At 43.0% G+C, this 17,368-nt stretch overlaps 1 protein-coding gene across 4 annotated transcripts in view; it reads right to left on the bottom strand.

Moving 5' to 3' along the window:
• samd11 (sterile alpha motif domain containing 11) overlaps positions 1-7,506 on the bottom strand; it is a 65,618-nt gene extending 58,112 nt beyond the window's left edge. For 2 of the 4 annotated variants that reach the window (XM_076276428.1, XM_076276427.1), the window contains exons 1-2: positions 6,289-7,506; positions 4,757-4,848 (exon numbers count right to left, since the gene is read on the bottom strand). In XM_076276428.1, coding sequence (XP_076132543.1) covers positions 4,757-4,848; positions 6,289-7,042 — 846 coding nt within the window. In that variant the 5' untranslated portion in view covers positions 7,043-7,506. Of the gene's footprint in view, positions 1-4,756; positions 4,849-5,311; positions 5,394-6,003; positions 6,092-6,288 lie in introns of those variants that run through there. The other 2 variants (XM_076276431.1, XM_076276429.1) reach the window with 2 other exon arrangements.
• Between the last annotated feature and the right edge of the window lie 9,862 nt (positions 7,507-17,368).

Consider the following 17,368-nt stretch of genomic DNA (forward strand, 5'->3'; position numbering starts at 1 on the left):
GTTATTATTTGAGGAGGGGGGGGGGGGCTTTTGCGCTCAGTTATTCTTAGTCACAGGCTAAAATGTGATGAATGTGGGGATATGAGTGGAGTGGAGTGTGTGTGTGTGTGTGTGTGTGGGGGGGGGGGGGTTGTTAGCGTATGCGTATGAGTACGCTAACGTGTGTCGCTGTCATGACATGCCAAAGAGTAACGATGCGAAACGACAGGAATTTACTGAATAAGAAGACCATGTGGGTGAGTGACAGAATGAAAGAGAGAGAGAATAAGAAAAAGAGAGAGAGGGTGGAAGGGAGAGAGACATTAAAAGAGAGTTTTCTGCATTTGGAGGTGGTGGGAGGAGTTGTTATCTAATCCACGTTCACTTTTAATTCAGAGACAGCCAGTCTGTGTGTGTGTGTGTGTGTGTGTGTGTGTGTGTGTGTGTGTGTGTGTGCGCTCGCAAAAAGCTGTCCTGAAGAGGGATCCTGACGTTGCCATAGCAGCATAGCTGAGGCGCCATGTGGGGTGATACAAACACAAACACAGAGAGGCAAATTCACAAACACAACACACACACACACATACACACTCACATACACAGACATATAGACACATATTCCTTATCACGCGCACACACACACACACACACACACATACACAGAAATACACTCTCTATCACACACACAAACACACACACACGAAAACATACACTCACATACAAATACTCTCTTTTTCTCTCTCTCTCTCTCTCTCTCTCTCTCTCTCTCACACACACACACACACACACACACACACACATTCTCTCTAGCCCCCCGCAGAGAGTGCTCTGCTGAGAGACAGTGTGGCGTCAGTCCCCAGATTCTGCCAATATTCCTCCCTGCAGCAGCACTCTCTCTCTCTCTCTCTCTCTCTCTCTCTCTCTCTCTCGGCGGAACCTTCCCATGCACCACCACGCCGACTCTGCCGACTCCTAAAACGTTTTTTTCATTCCCATCCATAATATCATTTATCATGATTATTACTGCTCTTGGGCAGGGCTTGCAGGGGATGGTTAAAAACAGGAACTAGTTTCCCCCACATGGCGAGTGTTTCTGCCCCACTGGTGTTTTCTAGTGCATGTGTTCTCTTTGCTCTACGCTGCTCCAACAGAATGTGAATTTCTTATCACTATTGTGTGCAAGACTATATATTCAAATGAAGACACATGCCATAGAAGACTCCTTCACCGAACTCTAACCAATACTAAGCCAAGTGAGTAGCTAACTGACACTCCATGATTCAGGCCATGATTTCCATTGGTGTTCACTAACGACCATCTCCAGCCAAGACTACAGGCTACAGGCTACATCCCCCACATCGCCATCCTTTCACCGCCACCTCCACCCCCTCCAAACCCCACTCACGTCCACACATCCCCCATCCTAGTTTCCCCCAACAAGATTTTTTTTCTACCCAGGATGCAGTTGGGGAAGCCCTGATTCGAGGAGATATTTACGAGCCGGAGGAGAGTGTAATTTCCTCCCAGCCTCCGCTAGTTCCGCTAAAAAAACACAGTGGAGGAAGCACATTTCTCCAGGGAGACAACAGCCAGCACGCCTCGGAACAAACCGGGCTCTTAAAGGGCCACCAACGACGCAGAGCAGGAACACCACAAACAGTGAGAACACAACGAGTCATTCGGCTGGAACGACCAAGCAAAATAACAATCTGGAAGATCTTCACATGTCTTCATGAACCAATTCATAGCAAGGCTGGAAAAATTAACCAACGTGGAGAACTTGGCAGGCCCAATGTTTAATTTGTCTGTTTAATTCATTTCAGAGAGGCATCCGCAACCTCAGTCTGTTGGGGTGCTCTCCGGGTATGCTCGCGTGCCCATTCAAGATGTCTGAGGTGAACACACACAGGGCTTTCTTTGCCGTGGCTGACTAGTTCCGAATGAGCGGTTTGAGTCCTCTAGTGCGTGGCAGGTGAGATGAGAGAGGCAGTGGATGAGTCATAAGGGGGCAGGAGGCGAGGGGGCAGTGACGGGGGCATGGTGGAGGAGAGCAAACGCTCAGGGGAGGAAGCTCCGAGTTTAAGGGGCACGTCCTCGGGGGCTCGCCCCCACCTCGGCCTCATCCGCCTAGATGGGACTCGAGTGGAGCCTTTTCCATGGGACTCTCACAAGAATAGCTCAAAATGCCCGTCATCATCAGAGAGCAGGCCACGGGTTGGTGCATGAGCCTGCTCAGGCCGCTGTTTTCAAATCTCAAGGTTTGACCAGACGGCTGTGGTTTCACATCTCAGGTCTGCTTGGTGACAAATCTATTTTGAACGTTGCTGGGAAAGCGAAGCGTCACCTTGAAGTGATCATTACGTTTAGTGTCTGGACTTTTTTCAGACAAACTAGAAGTGTAAAAAGAGCTACCATTAGCTCATGAATAATCCTGTCACTTGTTTTCAATTCTCTTTACTAAACACTGTTCAAAAGTGTCTCAATGAGTCACCAAAGGCAACATAGCACATTCACCAGTGGTGAATGCTTTGTGAAGAGTTTACATGAATAGCATTAGCAGATTAACGGTGCTCACTAACTTGTAAGGCTGTCACATGTATAGCATACTAGGGTGCTGTGTGTGTTTGGGCTTTGAGTGATAAACATTTATGCTTTTCTGTTTATGTGCATGTGGTTTTTAATGGTCTACGGCAAGATTTGCAGCGATATTTTCACACAGGCAACAGCAAGAGAAAGAAAAGAAAAAGAGAGTGACTGAGAGAAAAAAAAATGGAAAAACAAGATAAAGAATGATGAAGGCGAGAGAAAAGAAGAAACAGAGCAAGAGACGAGAGAGAGAGAGATAGAGACGGGCGAGAAAGAGAGAGACGAGAGGGAGAGAGCGTGAGCAGCGGTGTGTGCAATGCCCTGGAGGGGGGTGGAGAGTGGGGGAGAGCCAACACAGAGAGACGAGAGACGAGCCCAACCGCCTGCCCTCCCCGTCCACACCTCGCACGAAACCGCAGGGGGGTTGTGTGTGTGTGTGTGTGTGTGTGTGTGTGTGTGTGTGTGTGTGTGGAGGTTGGCGCTGGACTAGGTTGGGGGGGGGGGGAGCTCTCCACCACAGCTAACACAACGCAACACAATAAGAGGTCACTGAGTGACATATATGTGGACAATGAGGAGAGATGGTCATAGTGTGAAACAAGCCAAAGGACAACACTGCTGGATGCAGTGGGCATTAACCCCACACAAATAATCAGGGCTATTATGATTCTCTGTATCAGAATCACTGTGACCAGTTAGCTTCACAAAACGCTAAATGCCAGTAAAGTTTGACCAACAGATAAATCTCAAATCTTAAAATAGTGTAATAACTGAGGTAACCTCAATTTGAAATGCAAACTCAAGTGACTGATAGCTTATGTAATCATTAATAGGTAAATAACAGCTATGGTGCTATGTGTGAGGATGTGATTATGTCAACAAATGTGCCATTCTTCAGAGATAACCAGTATCAAACCACAAAGAGTGTTCTATTATTATTTTTTTCTTTCTGTGAATTAATGGCAAAACTACTCAGAGAAATATACTGTTCTAGCAACGTCACTGGTTTACCTGTATCACCCAAACACCTTCCGCTTATCTAAACCGCCTTTGCCTTGCGTGCCTCGCACACAATAATCAGCCATAGCCATGCTCAGTAGCTTGCTAAGCCTCTTACAGCCCTCCCACCAGCTTAACCGTCAGAGGCGACAACAGATGCGCTCAGTTCAGATAAAAACGCTGCAGCACCTGTGTATGGACAAACCCTGCCATCCAACCACCTTAGCAGCCAACACACACACACACACACACAATCACAGTAGTGGCCCACTGGTCACAGGAGCACCTAAGGACCCCAGTGTGCATTTTCATAAGAAATCTAGCCAAAGATAAGAACAAAAGAACAATGAAAAATGAGAGCTACAGCCAATAAATCAGCCATTTTTATTACTCATTAACTTCCCTGTGTGTGATCTGGCTCTCCTCAGTGTCTGTCATATCTGAAGGGTAATGTGAATTAAAAACTTAGGAGATGAAAAAGCTTCTGGCCCGTTCACCAGAGGAATTTATCAGATAAAGAGGCTGTAATCCCATTTTATTACGTTAAAGAATCTCAAACCTGCACCTGTATCCAATACACACATTCACATTTACACATATTTCAGCCGACTTTTGTCAGTTATCAAACATCATTTGCTCGGCAGAGAGCCACACACAACATACTGCAAATAACGGATGTCAGCCAAGTAAGTCACTTTGACTAACTTAAGTTTTGTTTATCTTTTTAACTCTTTATAGCTACCACACGTCACATATATATTTTAAATGTGTTTCACATAGGCCTATATGCAACTGTTCTCTTTGTGGGTTTCTCAACCTGCCTTATTTAATTCTGGACTAGGTTTCCCACAAAAGGGGCATAGGCTGACTGCACAATTTCCACAGGAATTATGCGCATTTAAGTATATAGATGTATACAAATACAGCGTGCCATGCTTTAACTACACTTTCTGAAATGTTGTGTGATGTTACTCATACCGTTAAATGAATTTAGCTATAGATCTACAAATTAAACATGTTTATGACATGTATGAAAACACACACACACACACACACACACACACACACACACACACACACACACCCATAAACAGAGATGGGGATCACAACCAAGATAGCTTAGCACTGAACATGGAAGCACCATGGCTAGCTGATAGAATTTTTAAAAAGACAAACAGAACTCTGGTCTTACCACTGGAGATGAAATCCGACAGCCAGGGCAATCACAGATTGGAGGGTGTACCTGTAAGATTCCTTTGGACATAAGGGTCTTCAAGCTCTTTCCTACAGGAGGACACACACCATTAGTCATGACAACTTCTTCCAAATTAAACTTAATGACAGGGAACACATGACACAAATGCAATAAAGCTCACTGTATAACTACATTGCCTCACTGCGGATGCCCTTTCAGGAATAAATATTGAAATAGGCTGGTTATGTCACATCTCTCAATGGTATATGAAAAATGAACAACCACATGGCATGCCCCTTGAACAGATTGCAGTACCCCACACTTAATAAAAATAAAATAAAAAAAAACAGAATCACATATAAGAATTTTCAGAAATCACACTGACACATACTGTAGGACGATCATGTTGAGCACTTTTACTTTTAGTACACATCCAGAGAACACTAATCTCGCTCAGTGCTAAGTTAAGGCCACTAAGGTTCGGATACAGAACCTATAAATATTCCTGTCGGACTGAGACAGATTGGTAATTATCTCGCGTCCATTACTGACCTATGTTGCCCCTTCTCCTGTCTCTTTGATTCACGCATGGGCGTCCGTGCAAAGAGCAGCCGGAGCGTCTGTAGTGAAGCCACCTCACCGTCTCAGCTATTCCATGGGTGAGACGCAACTCTTAAAAATGTTCGGCCAGAGGCGGTTACCATTCCCACCCCATGTTTCAGTAACGCATTTCGATTCCGTCTGGTGACACCGTGCTTATAGGCAAGTGCGCCCACATAGTGCCATGTGGGGGGGACACTTCTGGCTACAGAATAATGACTTCGTTTCCAAACGAATAGTCTCAACAAATTAATAGTACCCCAAACAATCATTCCTGGATTGTTTAAATAAACTAGTATATTTTTTGAATTAACATAGCCCTTGCGCTTTGTTTAAGTTTTGTCCATCAAAAGATCACTGTATTGGTGAAGCGTGGTGCATCTGCAATGTATTCAAAGCTATCTAAGACTATAGACCCTGCTTCAAAACAGTCAAAACAACTATTCACACTACAATTCACAGAAAAAACCTTTCCCGTGTTCTACGATCCAGAACCTGTAATACACGAGACTATATCCTTCGCAAAATAGTCAGTCTTAAAGTGCTGCGTAATTATCAGCGTTACTTTACGGAATAGTGACCCTTTAAGGAAATAATACACAATAATAGTTTACGCCAATGTACACAACAGTCATGCTTATCACCTTATTCCACGTTCCTTACTCCCGATGCGCCGCGCTAATGAATGCTGTGAAGGGAGCAGTCAAGTGTCTAGGCAATTCTCTTTTTGACTCCTTTCAGAAAACTACGCGCAGTAGTTGGTGTACTGCTGAGTAACCCTTTAATTCCAAAAGCACGAAGCACCCGGTGAAACTAAATTATCAAACAACTGGTAACATGACAGTCGTTTGAAAATAAAGCACACCACATATGTTGGCATACACACATACATGTTAAATCCCAATTGAATATTTCTTGCTGTAACTTACCTTTGTGTCTGATACTTCGTTTCCAGTCTTTTGCAGTCTCTCGTCCACTCACAAACTGGAACTCGTTCGGGGTTAGCCACTCACCCCGATATTTGATTGAGGGTCCCTTACTGCCCTGACACAGTTTGTTAATATAGAGTAATGCCTTGTTCTCCCCGCATTCCACTTCGATACACGGTTCCCCGTTGTCAAAAAACGGCTGAAAGTCCGGGATGGAGGAGAATCTCTCCAGCATTAAGTCGTCCGGGTGGTGGTGGAGGCTCTGGTGATGCAGCGTTGTGTCGTGTAGCCCCAAGTAAGCGCGATGATGGGCGAAAATGTGGTCGTACGGCGGAGGATGAGGGGTCACCACGGGGATAGCGGTGGCATTTAAAGGGGCCAGGTATTCGGGATGGTTGAAGGCAGCTAATGCCATATCTTCCCCATCCAGCCTCTCCTTTTTGATGGCAGGCATGTTACTAACAGCGTAGCGCTGGTAACAAGTGATTAGCAGTTCGTCCGACCCAACTTGTGTATCCTCTTTACGGAGTTGGTTAGCTCCAGACTTGTAGGCGCTCCACTTTGTTTTACGCAAGGCTCCCGTGTCGCCGTCTGACAGCCGTCCGCGTAAGTTCACCAACAGATTGCCATTCACCAGTTCCCAGTTCTGAACAGCCTCGCTCTCCGCTGGGCTCACAGCTTCACTTGCATGACGGCTTTCACCGAGCTCCAGCCTACCACGTCTAATCGGACTCGTACAGCTAATGCATGACATCTAGGAGAGATTCTCGCCCTGGTCATTATGTTGGTTCAGTGATTATTGATCCCCCATCGATTTGAAGATGGATTTTAAGGAGTCGTGTCGTAGTTTCAAATATTTTCTCACGAGTGTTTTTATTTCCTTTATTGACAAAAACGCTGAAACATCCTATTTCGCGCTTTTATGTCACGATAAACATGCCAACTTAAGTCAAGTCTCATGATAGATTGGTAATGAGGTTACGATTTATACTGTCAAAGAAGGACATTACACTAGCTTTAGTAAAAGAAAAGTTGCTATTGATTGCCTGGCAGTATTATGTTAATAATTATCCATCCTCTGTGTCCTTTTTTAAGTACTCGATTGAAACTAATGGCTAAGGCTAACGAGACATTTGCAAGGCTTGTTTTTTTAACCCTGTATATATCGTTAAAGTCACGCTTTAGTTCATAGACCCAGACCAAACAAGATTTGCACTCTTCGCCGCTTCCCTAACTTGGCCCATTTAAACAGCGGAGGCTTGGCGAGCGCGAAAACAGGCAGGGGGTACTGCGACGGACGCCACTGTTGCGTGACATTTTCCAACTTCAGACTGAGTTCAAAGGAAAGGCTATATAAGCCTATTTGCCGGTTTACCATTCTGCAGACCATTAATGAATTTGAATAGTATTGCATATGAAATGCATCATCATTAGGTGCAATTAGATGTATTTGCACTATATCAGGAAGAGAGCAAACACAGTGTTGCATGTTATTATCAAACAACCAACCAATCAAGAGCAACCACAGTGATATGTAAGTTATAATAGTAGGCCTAACCTATTTCGTGTTTGCTAAATTCTCACTGTCACTAAGGTCTTTCGCCCTAAAATAATGCTACCCTGAAGTTATACACAAAATGCTAAATAAAATAAATATGAAACTCTTGTAGCCTACCATTCATGTGAGACTATTTCTACACCCACAAACATACAGGTATGGGCATATTGACTCAGAATTGATGGAATAATTCTTGAAAAACAATAAATTGCTGACTACTGGGCACTTGCAGCCCTGTTTACACAATGTTGTATTGTCTCTAGTCTCCTACACTCTTAAAACAACACAACTTGCGTTGTTTTTTTACAAATCTCTGTGTCCAGATAGGGACAACACAGTTTGTGTTGTTTCCTTTTTTTATTTGTTACACAATATGTGTTGAAAATAACACAACTTCCGTTGTTTTTAACACATCTCTGTGTCCAGATAGGGACACATTTATTTTAAGAGTGTACAAATCCTCAGGCTAACACATCACAAAAGTTCCCTACGAAAAATACCAGTTCAACTTAAATTACCTGTCAAGTGGTCCATACAAATATGCCTCTAAGTTTTTTTTTGTTTTTTTTGGGGGGGGGATGGAAATGGAAATCATCCATTTTCTTTCATTGTTATTGTATACTCAAACACATATATTGTATGAATATTACAGACAGTATATGTGTATTTTTAGAACTATCATTTTGTGTTTTTCATATTTAATTCAACTGCCATAAACGGGTCAAGCCAAGCAGGAGCTAAAAACAGCATTGCTACTCTTAACAACCTTGTTTGAGTTAGTGCACTGCATTGGATGGGCTGCATCAGAAACCTCAGTTTTCATGTTCCTACGCAATAATTCCACTGAATGCCAATAACATAGTAAACAAAAATTATGTCTGATTTTACTTTAGTTAGGACATACAAAGAACACAGACTGTTCTACTGTCCCTATTATTCTGTTAGAGAAATAACCTGATATTTTGAGGTCAAACATCAACAAATATTCTATCCATGTCAGTGCTAGTTATACATTTGAAGCAATGTAGCAAATTGATCATAACACAATATAATAAATCTAAATTCTAAATTCTGTTTCAAAATGTCCAAAAGTAATTGAAAGTCTCTGAGAATCCATGATTATATTTCTATGAGCATGAAGCCAGCTCCATGATTTCAATCAATCTATAAATAAATGTTAAAATAGTGTAAATAAATACAGTAATTAGCAGTTAGCAGAAATTACTTAGAATGACTATCCAGTTAGGGGTAGATACAGCACTTCCCTTACATATCCTTGAATACAATGGAGTGTGTGTAACCAACCAAATGAGATAAAAGAAACTTGCCCTCATCTTTAGTTAGGTATTAGAGGTGTAAGAGTGAGAGACCTTATGAATATGACAGCAAAGTATAAAGGCTGTGGAATCCACAGTCAACCAATAAACTCACGCTCACAATAGTAAACATAGATAGCTCTGAAGTGGATTCATAGCAGGCTTAGCATGACAGCTGGATAAGCTACCAATTTCACTCTCATGAACAAGAACAAGTCTGACTATCATACAGGTGTTTTTTTCACCGCATGCAGCTCTGAGGTCAAATGCAGACATCGAGCAAGAGAGATTGAGAAAGGAAAATTACCACATTTCTGAGCTTCATTCAGCACTTCCTGACAAGAGACAAACACTGTGCGCACCTTAACCAACCCACCTGGAAAAAAACACTCTGTGAACCTGATAACATCGGTCGAGAGTGCATCTCCAGGAGCTACCCAAACAACCCAGCCGCACAGGGATCCCCTGTCGGGGCTACCCCCGTCCCCCTCACACCCACACGCTGCCTGATCCTCAGCAGGGCCTATGAGTCAGGAGTTCCACCGCCCCTCACCTACTCAAGAGCATTTACCAACAAAGGGGTTCCCCTGAACTTTGAAATTACAGCGTGGTGTCCCGGCCCACAGGCCGCCTTCAAAGGGTTCCCCCCTGACCTTTCAGGCCTCCACCTCCTCCTGGCTTCAGCAGAACTGGATTGGAGGTTCACCTCTGCTACCACCGCCGCCATGGCAGATTTCATCTGAAGATGAGTAAGCCTCGATTGCCTCCAACGCGGAGCACACACACCACATTCACTTTTCGTTTCATAATTTACTATCTGTCTATTGAGGGTTTCTTGCCAGATTTCACTGGAACTGACTAAACTTTAGATAAATAACATTCTCTTGGCATTATGAGCACTGATGCTATTGCATGAACACACACTTATCAAAATGTTATCATTTGCTGTATAATTATACACTGTGAAGCTGTATTTCACCACCTTTGGGTGACATTTTTCAGTCGAGCTTTTTTGTCACCAGTGGACTCATCCTAAAGATTAGTGTGAGTTATAAGGTGTAGTACTCTTCAGGTGTACTTGACCTACTTTTGAGATGTTTTGAGATGTTAAGTACATGTACCAAGTACATGTTAAAGATAGTGATGGTAATAATACCAAAAGTACAAATAGTAACTGTAAGAATAGCCTTGTAATGGAATCCATGTCTGTAACAAGTATTTCAATTTGTTAGTAAACTTAGATTACTTAAAGGAGAAATCCGGACCATTTTTACATGGATCTTGATCGCTTGATGTTGCCGAGTACCGTCGATAGAAAGCTACAATGCTAGGTCTGGGGGCATCATCTAAACGTGCCTTTTTGCCTCTTAACAGACTCAAAATGTAATTAAAAGTTCTGTGCAACATGAACAGGGTCCTTACGTGACAGAACGATGCTTTTTCTACTCATTAATTGTGAAGAAACCGTTTTCAAACATTCAAAGTTTTTACTGTCACATCTGCACACTACTCTGTTTACTTTTTTCCTGCAACAATTGAATTCCCACAATAATTCAGCGCGAGCTAGCTTTCATTCCATTTCATCATTTGGACCGTTTCCATGTACTTACATATCATACAGTGCTCAATGGTTAATTTCCTAGCTCAGTTTCGTTGCCAAGCCGGCATGAGCTTGACAACAGACTCTTTTGGGCTTTCCTGGAAGCGACAGATGGAAACAGAGGTATGTTCATGTTGCACAGAACTTTTAATGACATGTTCAGTTTGTTAAGAGGCAAAAAGGCATGTTTAGATGATGCCCCCAGACCTAGCATTGTATCTCACTGGGAGCACTGGCCATTATCTGCAGCTACTCAAGTTCGATCGCACCGATTTTGGTCGTTTATTTTCCCATCGACAGTACTCTGGGACGTCTAGTGATTAATATCCATGTAAATATCGGCCGAATTTCTCCTTTTACTTCCCCAGTATCCAGTATCATCCTGATCTCCTCCACCCCTACATTCTTCTGACAAGGATCAGCTTGCCATTCCCGGCACCAGACGGACCTTTGGGGACAGAGCCTTCGGTGCTGCTGCCCTAGTCTATGGAACAAGCTACCCCTCCATTTACGCAATGCCCCTTCCCTAGGCGTATTCAAAAAACACCTAAAAACACACTTGTTCTCTGAGGCCTTTGGCCTCTGACCCCTATTCCCTATCCATCCCATTCCCTACCCACTCCTTTGATTGTCAAGCGACCTCTGGTATCCTGAAATATAAATTGAAGCTATTATTATTATTATTAACTTACAGAACTTTAAAATGAATATCTTTTCGCAAAAAACTGTTAACTGACTGAAATGCGAAACAAACAAAATACAAAGGTTGGTCTTATGTTTCTTAATCAGTCATGGGTTTGTTTTGGGCGTAACATCCTTTAAGTATAAGTATATATACTCTTTTGATCCCGTGAGGGAAATTTGGTCTCTGCATTTATCCCAATCTGTGAATTAGTGAAACACACTCAGCACACAGTGAACACACAGTGAGGTGAAGCACACACTAATCCCGGCGCAGTGAGCTGCCTGCAACAACAGCAGCGCTCGGGGAGCAGTGAGGGGTTAGGTGCCTTGCTCAAGGGCACTTCAGCCGTGCCTACTGGTTGGGGTTTGAACCGGCAACCCTCCGGTTACAAGTCCGAAGCGCTAAGCAGTAGGCCACGGCTGCCCCAAAAAAACTTGCATACACCCAGGCAGGCCGGTGGCGACAGCATAGGCTTCCCATCTCTTGACAGGACTCCCGGATTCATGAGAATGACATATCTCATTCCCTTTAACAGCAAACAGCGCAACTTCAAACAGCGCATCAGTATTTTGATAGTCAGCGGCGCATTTGAAGGAATCTGCTTGCATGCAAGACCATATGGAACAGGTATTCCACTAAACCAGGGTTTACGCCAAGATAGGGCCCAAAGAACCTGAGGGCTGTTGAATGATGGAACATTTCCATGTATTCTTATCCATAAATTAAATATAACTAGAAAATGTAATGCCAGAGGAATAACAATAGTGGATGGAAAGCTGCTGGCTTAATGTTGGTAGGGAGATTCCTGGAAAAAAAACATTGAATCACTTAATCTTTGAGTTCATACAAACCCTCGTACCAAAAAACCTTGTGTGTCAAAGCGTTCTTGAGATATAACAGTCAAGGTGTTTTTCACATTGACATTTGACCTCCAACTCTGACATCAATTCACTTCATCTCTGAGTCCATACAAACACTCAAACGAAATTTCAGGCATGTACTGTATGTCAAGGCATTTTTGAGATATCGCACTTAGAGTATTCATGGATTTGACCTTTGACCTCCAACATCAGCTCACTTAATCTTTGAGTCCATACAAACACTTGTACCAAATTTTAAGCATATGCGTCAAGCCATTTTGGAGATATAATGCGCTAAGAATGAGATATGGCTGTGACTTTTATTTTGACAGACGGGAAACACTTAAACAGGATCTGTAGTTTTAGGGAGTGCCAGATTGTATGCATTAGAAGCTGAGACAGTTGAATTCACAGGTGACACCTAGCCTGGCTAGTGCCACCACTTATCAATGAGACGTGGTCTGGGAACCAAACGTTCATTTTCTCGTATTTGAAAAAAATGCCCAGATCCGTTTATTGGGTCTATCAAATGCGTCTGTGCATAGCTCATCATCGTCTTGCTTTCCCCCTTGTTCTGTGATTGGTCTCCTATCTCAGGCGAAAATTTGCTCCATGGTCTCCAGGCTGCCTTAGCAGCGTGAATCAAATCGCGCGCAAGGCAGCATGGAAACACCCAGGCTAGGTGACACCTGTGCCAGTGTTCTGATTAGCCCGGGAACTTTTTGAAATGTAATGAATAGATGAACAAATATTATAGGCATGCAAATGTTGTTCATATATGTGTGTGCCATCTTGACTTGCTTAAAATACAGAATAAAGCAGAATGTGCGAGGATCTGTTTGAATATTCTCAACTTGAAAACAATTCAAAACTCGATTTCACCATCTGATTTAGTCTTGAAACCACCAAGTGAAATGCCCTTATAGCCACCAAATCCTGCTGTTAGCTGACAACCTAATCAAATACAAGCTCTAAGAGTTGTCCTACTTGTGTTAAGATATTTTGTTACCTTTATTTAGACATTGTATTATGTTTTGTTAATCTGAATAAATCGGCACACAGAAATTAAGGCCTAATGCCTGTCCACTGCTCAGTTGTGATAGTTATTTTGGTTACTTGGATTACATTGATGCAGACTTGCATCTGAGCTACTGTCATGTATTAACAAGCAAAATGTGTGCAGGATTTTGAATGTTGTAATATATTTAGATTTCCATTTAGACTACTGAACAACTTTAGTTTTAATCTAGTTTATGATTCAACGCATCAATCTCTGTTCTGCAGTAGTAGCCTATGCAAATACAAAATTATGTTCTAATACTTCCCCAATGAGTATAGTTGGGTTGCCTATCGCGCTTGCTTTGTTTCCTTTCTGTCGGCCGTAGACATCCCCCTCTTCTGACGCCCCCGCCTCCGCGCCGTTGTTGGCAGCGGCCCCGGAGCCGCAGCGCTGCCGGCGGGGGAGAGAGGTAATAAATAACCCGGGGAGAGGAGCGGAGACCGCCGGGCGGTGCACAGTCTGACCTGACAAATACTCACTGGAAAACCATCAGAGAGAGAGAGCCCACCCCTAGCGCTTGGAGCCAGCCCTTCAGACATGAGCTGAAAAATATATAGGCCTACCCATATTGGAAAAAACGGCGTCTTTCCCTCCGTCGTATCCCCCCGCCAACAACCAGACGCTTTCGGAGGCGCAGAGAGAGTAATTAACTCTTTAGAGTGAAACTGGAATTCACTCTCACCATTGTACTGAAGTTTGCGTGGCAGTTAGGCAATAGCCTAAACTGGGCATACGACCTATCCATTTTTAAACTTTCCCTTGTGCACATTAACAGCGCTCCAGTGACACTTAAATGTGTTTTTTTTATTATTATAAAAGGAATAGCCTAATAGTGTGCGTTGACAAACCTCTGAAAACAATGACTCGACTTCAGGTTAAAGCTAACGCTTAAAAACACAATAATTATGCTACTGAGTGGAGCAGACTGGAATTAGACTTTAAAACTAATTACAGGCTTTGTCTAATGGTAGTGGCACCACAGCTTTCAGAGGCCCACTCTTCCAGTCAGGCAGCACTGGCGACAAAGCACTGAGTAACATAAGACCCCCAGAGGCTCGTCGGGTTTATGCTGTCGTGCCGGCGCCCTCCGCCTCACTCCACAGATCTAAAGGGTCAGGCGGCTGTCTCTGATCCCGAACGGCAGCCCGTCCACATGGGATTTATTTCCTCGCTGGACGGACAGGCAGGCGGTCCAGGAGGATACTCATTTTAGCCCAGCGTCTGTGGCTGTCAACACCGACAGCGGCGATCGAAGAGACGACACTCGAGCCCCCAGTGTCTATGTCCTCCCAAAACACTCCCCCTTGTAGCCCAACCTCGCGCCCTCTCCAACACTCGCACGCCCCCCTTCGCGTCCTCCTGCTCAACAGAGATGAATGTCCCTGAAGTGACAGAGGCGCCATTTTTATTAATGATGCTGCGTAAGTTTGTTTGCTTCCTAAGTAGACACACTGGAATGTCTCTGTTATAGTCCAGGGTATGATCATGTACAATAACAGAACTTTTGTTGTTTTGTTGAATTTCAAAAACACATCAAGGCCAAGATTAGTCATAATGGGCTATAAGAAGGCTTACCCACAGAGGCCCATAGGCCAAGGACAGTCTGAGCTTGAAACAGCTGTACCAGACTTAAACCTTTACAAGTAATGGCATTAATATTTTCGCAAAATATCACATACTTGCAGTTTGATTATGAAAAATACTACTCCCCAGGGGAGAAGGCCTATTGCTTTGCGGGGTGGACTGTAGCCCACAAATAAATGTGCTTCACTATCAGTTAGCATTTTTGATCAAAAAAGTATCAGCCCACTCCTCAATGCACCTGCGGCAATTACTCAGCTAGCTACTCCGAAGACTTTAATACCACTCAGGTATATAAAAAAAATTCATCACACTCAAGATATCAACAAATCGGGCCTTATAGGCACAACAATATTCATTTTGTAATTGTCTCCAAATGAGGATTATATTTCATTAGTATTGGATTCATTAAATATGTTGGCTACTGATGAATGTGAAAGCATATTATATTACAAGCACTTAAACTTACCTCAGAACCAGCCTTAGAACACAGTCGAGTATGAAGGGGTTAAATACGCTTGCAAAGAATAATCCCTGATCTCCCTGACCGTATTGATTTTTCTGTGTGATGTGAAACCAGCAATCAGCACTGTGGTCTGAAATAGCCCAGGAACCAGAGCTAAGACGTCGATGAGTCGCCGACACGTTTCAATTAGCGTGCCGCCCAGCCGATTTGTCCCCCGGGCCACATCGGCTCCGCCGGTCGGTCACGCCCTGCGCCACCATCAGAGAGGATGGAATCTCCGGATAGTATTTCCCAAGAAAATATAGGTAGGCCTGATCGATGTGTTTTACTATATTACTATCAGACAGGAATTAGCCAACTTTGACTGACTTTACTGTAGATGGCCTCTAATTGAGCATGGTCGCATAGTCAATGGAAGTCTGTTTTTAATCCTCATTATTCAGTATGGTTTTGTTTCTTGTCTGACATTGTTAGTCAGGTCTGAAAATAATTTATCAAGTGCAAAAATACTTGATAGGGAGCTAGCAAGCAAGCAAATAAGGACAACTTAATCATTGTTAATCACTTTTTTGCAATATGGTTGTTCGTCGCCGTTTAAAAAAAAAAAAAAACATAGTCCAGTAGGCTATTTCTTTTGAAATTGAAATGAAGTTGTATGCACTGGACTATGTTTTTTTTTTTTTTTTAAACGGCGACGAAAATTTCCAGAGCACACTTGGCAATTGACTACGGACTTTCAGCTGGCAGCAAAGATGGCAACATTTCCGGAAAGGTACTGGCTTGATGAAATTCATTCTGGACTCTCTATCCGACCACATAAAGACCTCGGGATACTTCGGTTTGGCTTTAGGGACCCTCTACTCACTACCACATAAGTGCAATGTTGTTTGGAACTGTAGAAGAGGTATAAAAATAGTGTTTCGTAGAGGCGAAATAATATGCCCTTCTCACTTCCACGCTAACGAGCTTTGACTAAAAACGGTAACATCAAACTTTCTCAAAACACATCCGAATGACATGATTTGGATGTCAACTCAACGTATGTACTCCCAATCATCCGTAAATCGATCTAAAGTGCATTTTACTCCGGATAATTCCTTTAAATAAGTGGATGGTGAAAGGCAACAGGTAGGATTTAAAAAGTGATGACGTCTGTACTTGAAGGCTTGCAAATATGAATGTTAACAGACTAACTAGCATTTGTTAAGCATAATGCTGATTGAAACATAGCCTATTCCATTCAGATAGCTAGGTGGCTACCATGCTCATACTGCACTTTTAATGGCCAACTGCAAACAGAAATGTCATGCTAGCAGTAACTCATTACATTTTTCCATATCCTAACAATGAAGGCTCCTTGTAATAACTTAATATTGTGTTGTCAATGTGGTGCAAACAAACAAGGCTAGAGTGCCTATCAGCCTTATCCATTGTGAGCATTAGCTGGCAAAAGGACATTATGAGAACCGTTTAGACTCTCTTAAAGTGGCAATGCACCATTTATCAATACTTATCAAGTATAACATCAAATTAAACATCAACTTGGCAGCATTTCTTTAAAAACATATTCAATAGACACTAATACACAGTAATAGTGTAAATTATTGGTCTTTTGTTTTGCTTTAGTTTGTGTGTGTGTGTTTTTTTTTTTGGGGGGGGGCGCCAATATTGTTGTTGCATACCCCTCAAAAATGGGTAGTTGCACCCCTGGGCGTGACACTCACGCTTTCAGCACCAATCTCACTCTCTCACGCACACGCAAGAAATGTCACGCCAAATCCATTTTTTTTTTTTTTGCAATCCGTTCATTTTTTGTTGATGACTAGACTAGGCCACAGCGTTGTTTCTAAATGACAGGGGACGAGTTTAAGGCATAAACATGTCTTTAGACCAACAGCAGGTATGGTCTAATATCTGCCTATCGTTCTCAGCGCAGTTTTCTCTGATTGTTGAT

Source organism: Alosa pseudoharengus, unplaced genomic scaffold (genome assembly GCF_046254945.1).
Source record: "Alosa pseudoharengus isolate Yale_2024_CS ecotype anadromous, Long Island Sound unplaced genomic scaffold, YU_APseudo_1.1 YU_APseudo_1.1_scf_9, whole genome shotgun sequence".
Taxonomy (NCBI): Eukaryota; Metazoa; Chordata; class Actinopteri; order Clupeiformes; family Clupeidae; genus Alosa; species Alosa pseudoharengus.